General features: G+C 40.2%; 1 protein-coding gene across 2 annotated transcripts; it reads right to left on the minus strand.

Annotated features, from left to right (window-relative positions):
• Positions 1 to 232: 232 nt before the first annotated feature.
• On the minus strand, positions 233 to 14,166 carry LOC147885399 (kinesin-like protein KIN-14N). Of its 2 annotated transcripts, XR_015543403.1 has the most exons (18): positions 13,952 to 14,166; positions 12,854 to 13,126; positions 12,593 to 12,737; positions 12,367 to 12,476; positions 12,167 to 12,286; positions 11,792 to 11,995; positions 11,309 to 11,518; positions 11,079 to 11,153; positions 10,411 to 10,557; positions 9,176 to 9,320; positions 8,893 to 9,002; positions 2,553 to 2,714; positions 2,102 to 2,310; positions 1,692 to 1,773; positions 1,498 to 1,602; positions 1,202 to 1,306; positions 744 to 1,017; positions 233 to 651 (listed from the first exon to the last, which is right to left on the minus strand). XR_015543403.1 is itself a non-coding variant. In XM_087396126.1 (17 exons), exons 1-17 carry the CDS (start codon positions 14,009 to 14,011, stop codon positions 838 to 840), a joined length of 2,442 nt encoding a protein of 813 aa, XP_087252252.1. In that variant the 5' UTR covers positions 14,012 to 14,166; the 3' UTR covers positions 233 to 837. The 2 variants fall into 2 exon arrangements, 1 of the variants encoding a protein (XP_087252252.1); XM_087396126.1 differs by having other exon boundaries at positions 233 to 1,017.
• Positions 14,167 to 18,660: the final 4,494 nt, after the last annotated feature.

An 18,660-nucleotide genomic window follows, 5' to 3' on the forward strand; every position in this document is an offset into this window, starting at 1 on the left:
AATTTTCAAGACTCTTCATTGCAATCATCAAGCTTTATTACTCTTTTTTATCAAAATCTACAAGTTAATGTATTGTAAGTGTTGAACGATACATAAGCTTTGGTTTCACTATGTGCGCGATTAGGAGTCCAAAATGGTCTCACTACACAATATTCAAAGCTACCACAAGCGCAGCACAAAACATTATATACTTCATACCTACTCTTGCAATGAACTCAAGGATCAGCAAAGAGCTCCATGTTAGTTACCTACTCCTATAGCTAAATTAAGTAAACGGTTTTGGAATGGAGGACATATTCTTTCCGCCTCTGGCATTTCAAGGATGTTTGAACCTCCAAGTGTGTGCAACATTTTGAAATCGCAACTATCAACGGCAGAACTCACCTGCCCAGATAAAATTGTCTGCAAACAAAGGCTACCGTTCAACAAAGCAAGTTAGCAACCTCTTGACAGAGGGTACTATTCTGTTTTACAGTTATCTCACATCCAAGAAAAGAAGGCTGCATCTTTCAATTAGTAATTGGATAAAATGTCTTGTCACTAGCTGGAATGAAGTCCAAGTACCCAATCCGAACAAAGCAGGCTCAGACGAGGTTCGTTAGTTTTTCTCGAATTTAAATAAGTGAAAAGTCCAATGCCATCGACTGTGTCCTACATGGATAAAATCACACTATAAATATCGAAATCTTATAGGAAACAAAATCATAGTGTATAACTGATAACAGAAACAGCCATGTCCAAACCTGCTCAAGTTAGAATAAGATGACCAAGAGCAGCGTTACATGTTAACCCAACAGCACCTCAGAAGCTGATGGTAGCAAACCACAAATCTAATCTCTAGCTGCTGCTTAATCGAGTTTCTGCACCACGGGTATATGTTTGCCGCCTGGGAACTCCAATCTCACAGGCATTCACTTTGGCAGCAAACCTCAATGAGCACAAGGACTCATTGAATGATTTAGAATCCGGTGAGATGTTCACAAACATCAGTGTCTTTGAGTCACCACCGAGGCAGGGCTGCCCAGTACATGAATAACAGAACTCAATCATCTGAGATTTGTGTCCACAACTTGTGAAAAGCTACACTTATATTGACTAAATTTGATGGATTTTATGTGGTATTAAAAAAATAAGCGTATACATTCACACTTATACCAATGATAGCATGTTGTTAAAGCAGAAACTCTTGATTCTACCAGACCTGAAGTAAGTACGTTAATTTCGAGTTCCTGTATGGTATATGCTGCTCCTTGTTCGCAATCGAAAGTATGACATCTCCTAAGCAGGATAGGCTCTTGTTAATGGCCTGCCAGCACAAAAGATTACAAATTTGCCTCGAGCTCATTCATGGCTACAAATCTTTAATATTTTGACGGGCAAGAAAAAGCAGGTGGAAGACTACTCGCCGGCTTATTCTTCAGCTATGCAACTTCGATTACCCGAAAGACCATTGCAGTTCAGATGTACTACGCCAAACTACTGGCAAAGAGCCAAAACCTGAGTTTCTTTCAAGCGTTCTCCAGTAGCACCACTGCGGGATAATCTTTCACTTCCAGCCAGATCTACAAGATTCAACACTCCATGCACCTGCTGCTCTGTACTCTGTTTGACGACATTATATCTGCTGTGGGTATATTTTGTAGATACAAGAGGGTTCTTTAAAACGGACAATGGAGTGATAGCAACTATACCTCATTTACCCCAGCTATGCGCAAAGTAAAGACACAATGGCTCCTAGATGACTGTTCATTCATTGCAGTTCGTCCAACCGTTCTGTAATGATTTAAAGTAAGAAATAAGTTGGCAACGTCAATCTTTGCGCAGAGAACTTGAAAAGTCCAACATAAGAAAAGAAAGTAGAATTGCGGGAAAGAACAAGGATTAGCTAAAACAGCAAGTCTAAATAAACACAAGAATTGAGAAAAGGGCAAAGCCACAATTAAAGTCACAAGTTGGCAACGTGACATTGAAAATTGGCAACGTCAATCTCTTGCACATAGAACTTGAAAAGTCCAACATAAGTAAAGAAAGTAGAATTGCGGGGAAAAACAAGGATTAGCTAAAACAGCAAGTCTAAATAAACACAATAATAGGAACAAACCTGCTCTGAGCTGCTTGATTCAAAAGGGTTGAAACCTCCTTCCAACTTGTGACCTCAACTAGAGTAAGGTCAGATACAAACGTGTTGCCTAAGGAATCATGTTTTACCACATGAACTTTGGCACCAGCACCAGAATCATTCCGTACTGCATCCAATTTAGGAATTAAGAGGTCTCTTATGGTCTCGTTGTATATTTCAAGCATCGATGCCTGAAGGAAAAAATGAGAAACAACCAGCTTAGTTTCGACAATGAAAATGTGTCAATATTGGCTAAAGCTAGCTAAGTGAAGGGATGAGCATGAATGAAACCCATGTCTAGATGATTCAAAATTTGAAACAGCGAAGTCCAGATGAAGACATTAGAAAAAAAATTTTGAAATGTCTTCCAAGAGGTAAACTCCAGAGACTTGGCATGAGACCATCACACAATGCAAGGGAAAGTCTGCCTAACCTGCATTTTAAATTTCCACCCTTGATTTTGAAGGGACTGGCTTGATTTGAAAATCTGCTCCAATGACCTTGGTATAAGACCTTTATGATCAGGTTGATCTGGTTGACCAAGCATAGTATATGTCTTCCCTGATCCTGTTTGTCCGTACGCAAAGATGCAAACCTGCACATTTTGAGCAAATTAAATGTCTATTGCAAATGCAAGAACAAAGTTTGATCACCTCTTAAGAAAGCTGAAAATCAAGTCATAACTGCATGCAATTAAGTGTCGAAATCAAGTGGGGTATGAAAATTTCCAAACAGTTATTTTTATTTCGAGAAATGCTCTGAATCCAAGGGTGTTCTTAAACATGTTAGGTTCACAAAATCGACCATAAAATTATAATTCTTGAAGTCTAGTCATACCGGTACAGCTCATTTGTATTTATCTTGATTTTTGAGCTTTTAAAGGCTATTTTGTATTAAGTGTGACCACTTGATGATCAAGCAATCCATTGTGGCGTCCTGCTGCTGGAGAACAAAAGCTCCAGCAACCTACTGCATCATCGAACGCATACCCCTTCAGCATCTTTAACAGATAACGTGCCAAGCATTTGATGAATAGGTACGGCAGCCAAAGTCAACAGCACAGCCAAGAAAGCCACTGACAGTTTGGATAGGACCCAGGTCAACAGCACAGCCATGAAAGCAACTTCGGCAACCTTGGAACAGCCACTTAATGTGGAAAACTGTGAATTGTGATCACATGGGGTCTGGACAGCAAGCTGTGCAGCTACCAGCGTTCGGCATTCTTGACTCTTGCAGCTTGCTGCCTTGTATTTCTACTTCACACTTCAGTTTTATTTGCAATTCGTGCATGCGTTTGGCCCTTACCTTGAATTCAACTGCCTTCCAAACGTGGAAAGCAGCCTGTAGATGACTGTAATGATTGCTCTCTTTTTATATTTTAATGCAGTATGTTTGAAGATTGAACAGCAGCCACTATCATGTATCATGCCTGATTGCTCTTTGGGCAAGCCATACGTTATTTTTAACATAAGTTCAAACTTTCAAACTTAAACAATGAGAGCTGGTTGGATATTCCCTCTTTTGTATTGCAATTCAAGTATGAACAGCTGTTAGCAGCATGCCTAAACACGTGAATCCTCTTTGGACCACCCACACAGCTATCATTAACCCAAATCCTTTAACTGGACCAAGTGCAGAGGAGAGGAGAGTACATGCAACTATTATGGAGAGTCTTTCCCAAACTCTATGACATGTATCTAGTCTTGGTGGCAGTCATAGTGGCAGTTGTTGAGGAGCGCTAGAACAGTTCCTCAGCCTAGCTCTCCTCCAGCGCCATCTTCATCTAGAAACACCATGGCTATTAGTGTGGGGAAAGATGGCACTATAGCAAAGACTTGCAAAAGGAGCAGCAACGCATCCTATATTGAGATTGGCAAGACAACCATTGAATGGAGTTTTGCTTTTAACGTGTGACTAACTCCACAGTGGAAGAGAGTGATGTATAGTAGCTGCAGTTGTGGAGCCTATAGACACATAGAATCAATAGAGCTGTTGATCCCATCAAGGAGGAATGGAAAAGTTTCGTTCTAGTGTTTTCCCTCACGATTCTAGTGTTAGAAATACATTGTATCAAACATCCTCTTGCCTTACATCCAGCTCTTTGACAACCAGTTGTGCAGCCATAGTGAAAGCCCTCCATCCTCTCTTTGTTGTCATGTCAATATCTAATATGAAGGGGAGCACTATTAGTCTTGTTACTCACTTTATGGATTAGTTGCAAGCCTTCGTAGAAGCATGTGAAGCACTCACACCTTTGAGGTTAGCGTTGTTTCACCTTATACTGAATTGTAATACGTTTCAAGTTTAAACTTTATTGATATTGAAAAGTTTCAAATCTTATACATTGTGACTTGACAATGTTGAATGGCAAATGTAGGCTGCAATATTAAAAACCTTAACCATCAAAATATCTATTTAGATAGTGTCAACAAATTTTTTTGATAAAACCATTGAGACATGGTGGTTACATCGATGCTAATAGGTACTAAGATAAGAAACCTTGTTGAGATTAGGTACACATGGATGTGAAGGCCTATCCATGGAGTTGCAAATATGTTGTATCCAAGACCAAGATGCACGGTCTACATTGAGAACGTGCAATTGGAGATACAGCCCGATACTTGAACAACGTGAGCATTTTCTTCTCTAGATCCACTTCAAGAAGAAAGGAGATATGTATGAAACTCATTGAATAGCAAGAGACGTACAACTACTCCAATTCCCAATTTACGAGCTTACGCTCTTTTGATTTTATCAAGAGTGAATCCGATCTTCAATTATTTATGCAGTATATGTTTGCTCTTCAATACTTATTATTGTAATTTATAATATGGTTGCTAAGCAGGTTGATCAATTCCATGGCAATAGGGGTACTCTACGGGGACATGTTAGAGTGAAGCTCTTCATAGGAAGATAAGAAACAAGAGTGCCGACTTAAGCAACTAATATACTAGCGTGCCAAGTTGAAACCAATTAGAAAGTTAAAGACATTAGATGGCCTAATGCAAGAATAGTGAGCACTAATAGGTTATAATTTTAACCTGTAACATCTCACTTGAGATATTATGTAAATAAAATCGAATATGCAACCAAGGTTGTAACTTCAAACTTGGAACCCACTTGCAAGTAGATCCCACAAAGATTGACGTCAATAAGCTATACGCTTATGCTCCGTTACAAGACGATGAGGAGTAGATACACACATAGATCCATAAGAAGCTTAAGACCATTCTCCACAATGTGATCCTCAACCAAATCTTCAAAAATAAGTGACCAACTAGTACTGTGAAAACATTGCGTATACATGCATTCAAGAATCACCCTTCTCACAATTGGAAGTGCACATAACAGCTTCAAGATATTGTACTCTTCATCATTTGCATAGCAAAAGAAGTTGAAAGCATTGAGAATCACCACTCCATTGTTTTAGTCAAAAACCACCCGAAGACTCAACTCCTTTCTTTAACTTTCATGTCAATCTCTATGAATCCTATATGCATCACTCGTTCGAGCCATTAAGCTGTAGGTATAGCATTGAGAGACAAAGGCATAAGCAGAGATCATGCACAAGGACGTGGACACGCTATTTGAGGATCTTAAGACGGATTAAGAACTTGTTCTCTTTAAAACATAAAAAAAAGAGTCAATACTTCACACTTTTTGAATGATGAGTTGGTCTTGCTAGATGAGAAGTTACTAAGAGGACATTGAGAAGGTAGTGGAGTCACAATATGATAGTAAGGATAACACTATTATAAACAAGGAATTTAAATCTAGTGACTCATCTATCTTTTAAGTCATCAAAATCCGAACTCCAAACATATTAATCTTTATTACTTGACTCTATTTATTTTTCCGGTTGACACTAATTTCAAACCTAAGTCATGAGACATGACTTTTGAGTCATCTTAACACTCTATTATAGCACTATTAACTTTTCAATTCCTACTGCTATATAGTATGAAATTTCAAGTTGAGGAGGCTAGTATAGGCAAGCATTCCACATAGCTTGCACACACTCATCCAATAATTATTAGTGCTACGATGGCCACCTAAGGAGACACTTTGTCAGCTCTAAAACTTGACCAACATTTCTATGTCCATTGTTGATGACCTTATTCTCGAAATATGCATAGCAACCTAAGTCCCTACAAAGGTTGCCAACTTGTCTCCCACATAGCAAAGCATTAACAGCTCATCAGTCTTATAAACCAATCAAAGAAAAGGCAAGAAGGTAAAGAGGTGTTCTGTTACGAAGGATACTTGTAATTGCTTGACAAGAAATAGGACTCTTGATCATATGATCCTCTACATCATCAAACTTCACATGACATTAGCCATTGATGATATGTTTGTTGTCATTGTTCTTGATGGAAAGGTAAAGAGTATAATTATTTATTGAGGTATCTTCTTGGGGCCTCAAGAGTGTTTGGTAATCTTTCTTACCTTGATCTCTCTCAACTTTCTTTGTGGTAAGGTCTATGCAACCTTTTTTTAACCAACTTATTTTTTTTTTCAAAGAATATTTAACCAACTTATACTTTGAAGATACTTCAGTAATATAATTTTCATAAGTTTTGTAGTGCATATTCAACTTGATACATTTCATGTTTGCTTTGAGCAAATTCTTAAAGAAAAATTTAGATTTATTGATGCAATTATAATTGTTCTCTCTCTAATTGAATGCGATTATGCTATAATAATTTGGGGCTGAGATGCTATACTCCCCCTTAAACTCTCAACCTCTAACTGATCTTGATGATTTTGTTGTGCATTTTGTCCCATAGACCCGCGAGGTCTCCTGTGGACGTCAATCTCTCTCTCTCTCTCTCTCTCTCTCTCTCTCTCTCTCTCTCTCTCTCTCTGTGTCTCCTACTACAATCCCCTCTTTTTATTCCTTCTTTCTTTGACCATCAGTACAATAGCGCAAAACTTAAGAGAAGAATCAATAATGATTCATTTGACTTTCCAAAACCACCATAAGGCTGGTGATCTAATCCCATGATATATCCCACATCACTTGATATAGGTAGCTAGAGCAAAGTCTTTTAAGGCTTACCCACTAATGCCATTAGTGAATGTATTGAATAAGCGAAAAGATGTATACTTCAATTGAATGACTCAAGCTAGCCATGCATGATGATATTGAGACAATTGATGCCACCATTTTACAACCAACTAGTGACCGTCCATAGTGTCCACTTGTTTTCATTTCTTTTTTTCTTGGAATAAAGACTTTGTAAGTATGACCAACTACCATAATACTAGGAATAACTCATGTGATCAACATCATCTCAAGGGTTAATTACACATAATCTAGCTGAAAACGAAATGTCACAACCAATCAAATGTGTTTACAAGTGCCATGAGGAGCTTATGGGTGTGTGAAAAGAAGAGTCCTTTGTAAGCCTGCCCCTTCATGAAAGAAGCTTTCCTAGCTCGAGCAATGAAGGATGAGCCTTGAAGACTACTCCACATTCGAGATAAATGGTAGTCTAAGTCAGCTTGGCGAAATTAGTAATCAAGATGTACTAAGGCCATAGAGGACTCTTAGTCTTATTATCTCAATCAACATGGCCAATGAGTGTACTAAGAACCGGGCATATTGAAACCCAGTACCTATAAAATGAGGAGATAGAGATGGATCATTGTCCTTCCAAGGACAAAGTAGCATATCATATGAAGAGACTCACAAAAGTACAAAATGAAAAGCCGAAAAAGTGTGAGCCTAACAAGCAACGTATAACATGTCAAATGTTTCGGTATATACAAAGAGATTGGGAGTAGCATCATGACCCTTCAGATCAGGTCTTTTAAGCTTGAAATTATACCCTACATGGGTGATATACTCTGCACACGTGGGTATTAGGAATTCAGACAAACTGAAATTCATTTTGTGATCAATATTCAGACTGAAATTCTAGGGCCGCAACTTCACTCAAATACCATACTTTGGGGTCCTTCGTCGTCTCGACCGCAAATTAAGCTATGCAGTGTTCATTGCCAAACCTAGGGCGTCAATATTAAGATGGTGATTTTCAAATTCATCCTAAGATACAAGGGTCAAAGGACACTATGCTAAGCTTTATCGACATGAGATGATAGATGATGACAATTTATCTAGTAAGCTTCACATCAAGGGGACTTCCAAAAACGTCATAAGTCAAACCTGTACTGACGAATAACCAACTTGCAATAGACGGAGCAGGTATAGTAATGCTATGCATGACCCGGTATCGAATACTAGCAATAATGTCAACAAAAGGACGTTCTCCCGTATTCAGCTCTGTATATCCTACGGGATTAAGGCTTGCCGAGAGGTGAGTACCGGTATACTTGAGCGATCCCTGTTAAGTTGTCATTATTATACCGAGGGTATACCCGAAACAAAAGGTCCCCGGTCGGTGGAGGATGAATCTCCACCTTGCAATCAAGCACCTTTCATAGAGGGAATTTAACATGATACATCCTTATGAAAAATCAGCTCACCATTTTGAATAAGAAGAAATCAGCGCCCCTTTCCTCACAGACCAATAAAAAACTTCCGACTACCATTTTCCAGCCCCTCCCGTGGGCCCTTCACGTGGGGAAAGGGCCAGGGTCGGACTTTCGTCCTGGGAAAGTCCTCCCTCGGCCCTTTCCCCTATACATAATGGATTAGTATAGCTAGCCCCCCCCCCCCAAATAAAAACAAACAAGCAAACAAATCAACCTTGTAAATTCGCTAAAGGGAAAAAATAAATAGAGCTTATAGGAAGTCAATGAGAAGCCACCTTGTATCCATCCAAGGCACTTTGAACGAGTTGAGAAATCTCCTCGAACACATTCTCTTGTGTTATCTCAGGCCCAAAAACCTTGTCAAAAGAAAATGAATATTGCTGCCCTGCAGTTTAATCCATCATCCCGACATTACTTCGATATGTAGCTTTAGTTATACTCAAATTTAGAATCCAATGTTTAAAGGTGGTACTAACATATTCACACATCTCGACAGCTTGACTTGTATTCCAAAGTAAATATAAGAAGCAAATCAAGGACTCAAAAGTAATCGTGTACCTTCTACTTGAACAAGATCAATCCCCCGACCAACTAGCTCCCCAAATTGAGGGTATTGCACAACAGGATGAACTTGCTCCAAGTCTTCATCCTCTACAAGCAAAGGTCGTACCCTACAAAAAACTCGAATGTTGCCTTTAAGCTCCTGAAAATCCAATAAAACTTGATCAGATAGTAAGTTTTTATGTCAATGTCAATGCATAACAAAAATATACCTTTGTGAGACTGGAATATATCCAATCATACAAATTTAGATTTTTTGTTGTTCTAAAGTCCAAAAATCTACACAAAATAAAAGAGAACGAAAGAGAAGAAAAAAGAGGTAACAAAAACTTTTTTGAAAAACAAAAGGAAGACATACTGAGCAAGCAAAGCAGCACTTATTCCCCTTTTTGAAGGGCCCTTGGGGCCTATATAAGAGGAGCCATTTGGGCTCATAACTCATCACTTGTTGCAGCCACAAAAGAGCAGAAAGGAGCAGGAAGACCAGCAGCAATTGGGCCTATTACCAGCAGGTGAAACAAGCTGAAAGACCTGCAGACTTAGCTCAGAGTGGTAGCCCACCTAGGCTGGCTTTCCGGACAGCAAGGTGGAAGGGATCCTTTGGATAGAGCGTCTGCATACGCTAAGTGGACCACGAGGGCTCAGAGATATAGAGGTGCCAGGCATATAGTAGCAGAACCTTTTTGGTATTGTATCTTGTCCAATTTGTGGACGGACGAAAATATATAGAAGTTGCTTCTATATTGTCTTTGAGCAGAGTCTATTTGATAGTCTGCACACATGAATGGTTGTGAAGTACACACAATTGATGAAGCTTGATTCCATAGTGAAACACTTCCGCGTGTAATTCCTGAGCTAACCTATCAATCTTCCGCTGTGGGATAGCCTCTGGTAGGATTTCATTTCTTCTAATAGAACATTGGGCACTAGACAAAAGGCTCTAGATTTCTAAACATGGTTTAGCTCATCTACTGTCTTTTGCATGCCAAGATAACCCTATGAAACATATTGGATCGCACTTCCGAAAAGACATGTTTCGTTTTTACAAGCCTTGATTATATTAAACCGATTGCAATGGTCTAACCTACATTATTAATATCAAAAAATACAAGAGGCAGGAAGGTTGAGTCTGAACTTGAGGAATGCCCCCCCACCCAAAAATAACAAACAAACAAATAAATACAAAACAAACAAAGGGACGTGCACGACAAACAAACCTCATTAAACTTTACCTGGATTGTATTATGCAGTTTGCGACGTATTATCTCCCCTTCATTCAAACGCTGCTCTGCTTCAAGTAGCCGATGTTGTAACTCTTCCAACTTCCCAGCATGCTCAGCCTCAGTTTTTCTATACATTTCCATTGCAAATTCTGAAGTCTGAACATTTCAAAGGCATGAAATGAGAAAGGAACGCAGAACTCTGACATCTTTTGCCAGAAGAGAGAAGAGAAAAAGTTAGGAGCGGCACCCTGCATTGTAGGCAAAGAGCAGACTGCATACATCAAGATAAACCAAGAACATGCCCAAATTCACCACGTAATAGCAACACAAATAATGCAGTTCTTAAGAACTCTTCATAGTCTACCCTAAAAGACAATCAATGCAATCATACATAACAGGTACTAGCTACCATGACATTGCACTGCTATCATCAACCACAGGTGGAAACCAATGCATATCATACATACACATACATACACACAGGCATAACCAATCCATTCAGAAACACTCAAGCACATATTCATAGAATGGCCTTCAGACTGAGTTTCTGTCACAGCTCAGAGAGGAAAGCAGACAGGCCCTATATTTTTTGTTTCGAGCATCTGCAAACAGGCATCTGAGAGACAAGTTAGTAAGAATTTTGAAATGGCAGTGCCCTAGTTTCTTGAGTGCATAACCTGCAGTTTCAAATTTGATGTTTCAAGCTGTTGCCGAAGGCTTCTGATTTGTTCTGCTTGCAAATTATGACTTTCCTGCAAAAATCAGGCAGCTACATCAAATTCGTAAATAGAGTTGTGCCTGATTTAACTGACAGACAGACAGCACTAGAATATTTCGTGCACAAAAGAAAGATCCAGTCATGGTTGCATGCAATTTCCTTTCAAGTTGGCAAGCATAGACCGCATACCTCCAAAGCCACAGCTTTGCTTGTAACTGTTTCAAGCTCAGATGCAGACTTCCCAGTAAAATCCTTAAACCTGTTATTCTCTTCGACCAATGCCTGCATCCGACTATAATACTGATCTCTCTCTTTCATAGAATGCTGTACTTCCATGTGCAATCGTTCAAGCTCCTTGGTCAAAATGGCTTTCTGCTTCTTTTCTTCCTGAACAGTATTCTGCAAGATTTGGAAAACTAATCCTTCAGATTCTACATAAAAGTTCAGCAATTGACTGCCAGTAACACAACGCTTATCACATTATTCATATTTTAAGTGTTCTTGATGAACTATGTAAACCCTAATAGCTTCCTCTCTTGGAATAAGGACATAAGATCATTCACAAGTGTATGTGAAGATGAAGACTTGCATTAGAAGAGAACAACCAATGCATGAGCTTTTACAGCCTAGTTTAAGTTAGCAAAGAGGAACCCACAAGTTCGAAAAACAAACCTTTGCTGTATCAAGCTGTGTTTGCAAAGCAGCAGCACTACCTCGAACAGCACTCAACGTTTCAAGAATTGCCAGCTTTTCCTGCTGTGTTTTGCAATTTTCCTCTGTCGCATTAGATGCATCCTTTTGTAATTTGCAGTTATAATGTTGCAGGCTTGTATTGTAATCCGAGAGCCTTTTGTTGATGTCTTGCAAACTCTTGATCTAGGAGATGTAAAAATCCAATACTTAAAAGTTCTTGTTACAGACAAACACAAGTAAAATCAACTAAAAAGTGGGTCCTTGCAATAAACTATGGTATGTCAACTATTTATCGTTTCCTAGTATGGACATTTGAATGCAGGCTTTAAAACAACCTATAGAACATTGCATCACCTTCTCATCAGCAGCCATGGAATCCATTTTCATCCTCTCTACTTCAACACGAAATTTTGTGCATTCATTGCGAGCTGCCTCCAAAGCCATGCTGTCTTTCTCACGTGCTAGGAGAGATGTCTGTTGGCAATTGACAGAATACATTACCCTTATAAAATGTTTGTTCAAAGGAGAACAGAACCAGCCAAAAGTGTACGTACTTGTTTCTCCTCTTTGGCTGCAGCAAGCCCTTCTTCCAGAGCCTTATATTTTTCCTGTGCTTCTGACAAACCAGCAGCCAGGTTGTTCTGATTTGTTTTCATGGATGCCTCTGATAGACACTTGTTGATCAGCATGCTTTTATTAACAAGCGACATGTTTTCAAGGATGCCCAAAAATGACTTCTGATTTTACTAAAATAGTTGCTGTACGAAATTGATATTGTACCAGAAAGCTCCCAAGCCTGTCTCTCTTCTTTCAGTTGATTTTGCAATTGTTCAACCTGCATGAGATACGCAGTCTCTACCTGAAGAAACTGGCGAATACATGAACGTAGCTGTTTTATATGTTCCGTCATCTGCTCATTTTTGCCCTGTGAAGCAAGAATAAAGTCACGTAGCTGTTGCTAAGCGCGATTGAGCAAACCATTTTCATAATAAAGTAAATGATCACTATGAAAGATCACATTGAAGGGATAAGAGCAGTTACCTTCAAGTCAAATTTAGACTTCCCTAGGATCTTGGTACAAAGGAGGGCATCGACATATTCACTCGCCATTCTACCTTCCTCCCACTCCCCTTTGCTATTAACTTGTAAAGATGTAATTTGCGCAGGGACCTCTTGACGTAACTCGCAAGAATCTGCTTGACCATTCAAGGGACACAACACCTCTTGAACTTGACTTATTGCTTCTGACCCACGAGTTATTCGGCCACTCAGCTTCCTCTTTTTCTCAGGTGGCCCAAGTTTTTCATTCTCTTTCTGAACCCACAAAAAGCAAAGAAATTTTCATACGTAAATATGGCAAGGCCTTTAAAGAGGCACCACATGGCATAAACCATCAACCAGATAAATGAATTATAGATGCCCAGAGCTGGCAGTCGTAGCTGTTCCACGTGCATTGTATGTACGATTACATTTGAGGGTTTTTGAGCTTGCCTTGCGACATTCTCAACCCTAGATTAAACGTCTATGAAAGATGTTCTCATTTGCTAAGGACATTCCTGCAAAACATTCCATTATGATGCTTGCTGGAGATGTTATAATTCTATCTAAGACATTACAGGGTCCAATCGTATAATTCGTTCATTGGGCAGTTCTGTACAGAATAGTGTCATTGCGACACTTGCACCCTTTTGGTCTATACTGAATACAAACGATGAATACAGCCCTCTTGATTAACGTTCTTGTGTGATCGTTAGCTATCATTTGATCTATGGAAGACCTCAACATTATTGCTGAGAATTACTCATACATGTTGAACGATAAAAATCAGTTATCGACCCATGTAGGGGATGACGGAGCCCGAATGAGCATCCCAGCCAAAGGTGCTTGGCGAATGTCTTCGTTCGATGTTGTTGAATGTGGAAAGGAGTGTGAAGCTAACACATGTACTAAGGCCAATGGGGCAAAGAAACTCAGCTTACTTTGCGAGGTCTATGCTGAAGGCCGGCGCCACAAGGAAGGCAAGATCCACTCTAATTGAATATCCCAAACGTTAAAGATATCTCTATCCTAATAACGGGCTTCCCTTTGTCTCAATTGCTTTCTTCCCCTCTTAGAGCAGTAAAAGGTCGGGGGATTTACCAGATGAGCTTCTCTTCGCGAATCTCGTCCTGCTCGTTTGAAAGTGGACGCACGCTTCATCGTAAAAACGCCACCTGAAGGTCAGCCAGTGAAGAGCCACACCCAGGACAGCAGAGCTTAGCGTTTGAAAAATGGGATGAGACGAGGGAGCAAAAGCTGAGTTCAAAATCGCCGTGAAGGCGGGAGTAGTTCTTCCTTTTTGAAATGGAACACGGCTAAACTCTGAAGATTGGATAAAGATTGGAGACATAGGCCATTTTAAATTGGCCCAACGCCTTTTTATTAAAATAAAAATTAAAAGAAAATAAGAGCACTGCAAAATTGTTCCAAGCTGGCTATGCCGAAAAGTTCGTTGAGACTCAACCCCCATGAAGAAGCCCAATTGAGTATTGCAAGAGGGCACTTTGTAGGAGAGCTTGCGGCCTGCAAGGTATTACAAGTTGGATTATGGTGGCCTACTCTCTTTACAAACAATGCTGACTTTGCTAAGCACTGCGACCCTTGCCAAAGAGCTTCCATACCCCAAAAGAAGGATTATATGCCCCTTACAAGAATCCTTACATACCAACCATTTAAGAAATGGGACATCGATTTTATCAGACCTATTAGTCCGACTACTTGGGAACACAAGCCCGATATATTATCGTGGAAATCGACTATTTTACCACGTGGGCAGAAGCCAAGGCAACCAAGAAAGTAGATGCTTGAGCAACGACTAAGTTCTAGTATGAAAATAGCATATCGGAAATTGTTAGCAATCAAGGGAGTCACTACCATACAAATGCTTATGAGTAAGTTTCTAATAGTTCATGGGAAGTCCACCACTTACTACCCCAAGCCAAGAGCTCTTACAAAACCCTATGTAACACTACGATATGCACGGTAGAAGCCAATGGAATTGACTGGGAGCATAAGCTCGCCGCTACGTTATGGGCATATTGCATCGCATATAAAAAAGCAATGAATTGCATCCTATTTAGCTTGGCTTTCGCGATAGAGGCAATGATGCCCATGGAATTCATAGTAATGAGCCTAAGGGTAGCCGTTCAAGAAAGAATATACGAAGAAGCCATCCTAGAAAGGCTAATTCAACTTGAGAAACTTGATGAGACTAGGCTTGGAGCGGCATACAGCATGAAAGCTGAAAAACTTTGCAGGAAACGTTGGACTCCTACTTCAAGCTCGATTATCACACAGCACCTTGCTATGTAACCCGGAGGTGGTTCCCCACCTTGAAGCAATTGGCATTGCCACAATGGCAAATAGGCTACCCTACTATCTGGGCCCAAACTCATGGCCCAATTTGTGGACCACTACTGCAACAACACCGATGTCACCCACCTCACCAACAACTTGGAACAAGAGATTCAATCGCACTTCACTATAGACACTATCAGATCGGTCTTCAAGCTTCCAATGATTGATGAATTCGTCGTCCAAAAGAGAGGCTTGAAGGGCCACATCAAACATGTGGTTGCGTGGGACAACAAGAAACACAAAGGAGGAATCTCCTTTGAAGATGTTACACAGTCCTATCTCGTCAAGCCCATCCGTGTGCTCCAATTTCTTGCCAGGGTCAAGATGGTAGACCATCACAACATTATACTACCCAACTTCCTCCTACGCGTAGTGGAACCTTATGAATTCAAAGCCAATTGGGCAGATTATTACAAGGAGCTATGATGCCACTCTGCCAAGTAGCTCCATACCAACCTGTCAATGGTGGCCAAGCACAAGGGGATAACCAAAAAGACGACTCCCAATGAGAGGTGAAAGCCGAAGCAACTTGGGGCCGAATTATGGTGGCCCGCCAAGCAGAGAAACGACCCCAAACCACCCCAAGCATTCGAGTGAATTTGATCGCAGATGCTATAGGCGGTAGCAGTCAAGTACAATTGACCCCCACTGAGGGCCTGAATTGCAAAAACAACAAAGGCAGCAACAAGACCAACAACAATAGTAGCAACATTAGCAAGACATGAAAGATCAACTGTACAACGACTCACTATTCGATTTTGGCACACCATTTGGCTTCAGTCTCCCAAACCCCTCTTGCCAACTAAACTGGTTGAGGGGCCTATTTGACAATATTAAAGGCAAGCAAGCAATGCGACCACCACATGCCCCTATTAACTCAGATTTGATCAATCTCCAAGAAGAAATGGGCTATTGTTGCTCCACTAACTATGCCTTGGTGAAGTACCAACAACTCAAGGTCTGGGACCCTAAGAAAACAGTGGACATGGAATGGTGTTTCAAGGAGTCTTGGTGCACAACACCCAAGCCACCATAAACATCTATGAAAGAAACCATGAGCTGGAGCTTGCTCTTTCCACAGAGCTAGGCAGGATAAGACACGGCCAACAAAAAGGGAATAAGCCCTCCAAATGGAGCGCACTCGAGTCACATTTATTCCAGTGGTGGGCCAACAACTTGAGGAAACCGCTAGGCAAGACTGAGCGGCCATTGTAACACTTCAAGAAGCATACTTCTTAGTGGAACAAGCAAGATGAGACGGCCTAGTGAGACGAAATTCTGGCCTAGACAAACAACTCTAGGAATATTGTGAAATGGTAGAACAGGTTCAAGCCGAGCAAACCCAGCAGATTAAGGCTCTACACTCTCAACTCCAAGCCAGCATACAAGGGCACTTCAACTTAGCCAACAATTAACTGGAAGCTGCATGCTACAAGCTGGTCAAGGAGCCTAGCATCGATAGCCATCAGAACAAACAATTGAAATGACTTCTGTGAGTGTCGGTTGACCTATGCACGCACTCATTAGAACCACGCACAGTGGAGGGCCCCCTTTGCTTCTAGCTAAACTGCCTCATGATGGACTCCATATAGTATGGCAAATCTTTTCAACCCCATCACACCTAGCACAATTTTAGAGGTCCTCCGCTGTCACTCAATCCAAGCCCATCCAATTTTGAATGGGTTGGAAGTATATTGCTCTCCTAGCCATGACCAGTAAACCCATCCAACATACATGCCTTTGTGTCATCAATGGAAGTAGAACTTCTTCTAATCATTAGAAGAGAATGATTGTAATGTCCTATATAACTTCCCATGCTTCACCTTCGGCCCCGGCTCTCATATATCATATGCAGCACTTTATTGAGCAATATGAAGCCATTCTCGACCTCGTCATGGTCACATGTGTCTGCTTCATGATGATCCAACCTATCGACAACTCGTCAAAGAATAACAAATTCAAATCACACATGAGCTAGTTTTTGACATGGATAAAGGCCCAAACCTAAAGCAAATAATCAAGCTTTGCACATGCTCCACGCTATCACATCTGCACGTTTGAAGATATGTTTGACACTCATTTTTGAGAGCCGCAGCATCCTTTCTATCCCATCTCTCAAAAAGTACTCAACCGCCACTCCCTTGTCCAATCATCGACAGTAACTACGGATGGATCAACGGCAAGAAGGGGGCCACCCATATTAAGTGTCTGGGTTAACATTGTCACATTTTACGCCTTCCCGTAAACTCTTGTATATACATATGTGCAATGCGACCATAAGTTTTGTACAAGACTCCGTGGAGCCATGCAGCCCAAGAAGAATGTAATACTAGGAACAAGATAGTAGAGTGGTAGGGAGAGGACTGAGAAAATAGGGTTGGCCCTCCCTTCAAAAGGTGAATTATAAAAACCAAAAGTCAAACTCGGTCTTCAGTTGTTGTATGCAAGTTTGAGGGATATGCACAGTTTTCGAGCAAAAACCTACTAGCAGAAAAGTCCGAGCAATAATTTTTGACACCATGCTAGTATATTTATCAAAGGAATATACAATTCTTTCTTAATTTCTCATTTATGGAACCATATACCTACTTATTTTTCATTATAACCCTAATTTTAGAGAACATCATCTATATATGAACAAATAGTGAACACTTTAGAAACTCCTATAGCTACCTCCCTACCATACTCACTTTTGAGGATTATGGTAATTCAATTAATTTAAAAGAGTTTTCCTAATCTTTAGCAATCCCATATTTGAAGCTCTCATATAACTATGTGTACCATATTCCTTAGATGAGTAGGAAAAAGATATTGGAAACCTCATACTTGAAGCCATTATAATCGATCATAAATTAATCTCTAATCATTATCGAATATGGGAAGGCAATGGAGGATTTTCAAAATATTCCTAATTCTCCAAACCTAAGTACTTTTAAGGAAATGTGGTCCCTATTGAACTCCTTCCTACCATAATATGAATTAGGGAGAAGTTGTAACTCTCATATACATCTTGAAATTTTTAATTTATCTCTTTTATAACTATAAAAATTATAATTGTAAGCCTACCATTACATAGATCATGAAATTTCAAACATTTTTCATTTTTACAGCTCCTCAATCTGAGCTCCTCCTGGTATGGAATGCCAATCGATCTTTAACGAGCTTCCATATTGGGGTGAGTTACAAATCAATCATCTCCTGGATCCCATGCATATCTTCAGGAATGTGGAGCCTTCTATTTGGGCACACTTGGTTTGGTGACAAAGACACAAGGGGAGTGCAACAAGACTTGCATGAGATGGGTATGATGCCTCATTTGTGGCCCCAAGAGCATGCACTAAAGGCTCAAGGTGGACATTGCATCTTTTTGGACACCCACGGGATACAGCCTAAGGGGAGCATTTACAAAGAACAATAAGCTTAGTGGCCTCAAGTCTCGTGATTGGCGCAAG

Source organism: Dipteris shenzhenensis, chromosome 25 (genome assembly GCF_047967505.1).
Source record: "Dipteris shenzhenensis isolate YYH24624 ecotype China chromosome 25, Dip_SZ_1.0, whole genome shotgun sequence".
NCBI lineage: Eukaryota > Viridiplantae > Streptophyta > Polypodiopsida > Gleicheniales > Dipteridaceae > Dipteris > Dipteris shenzhenensis.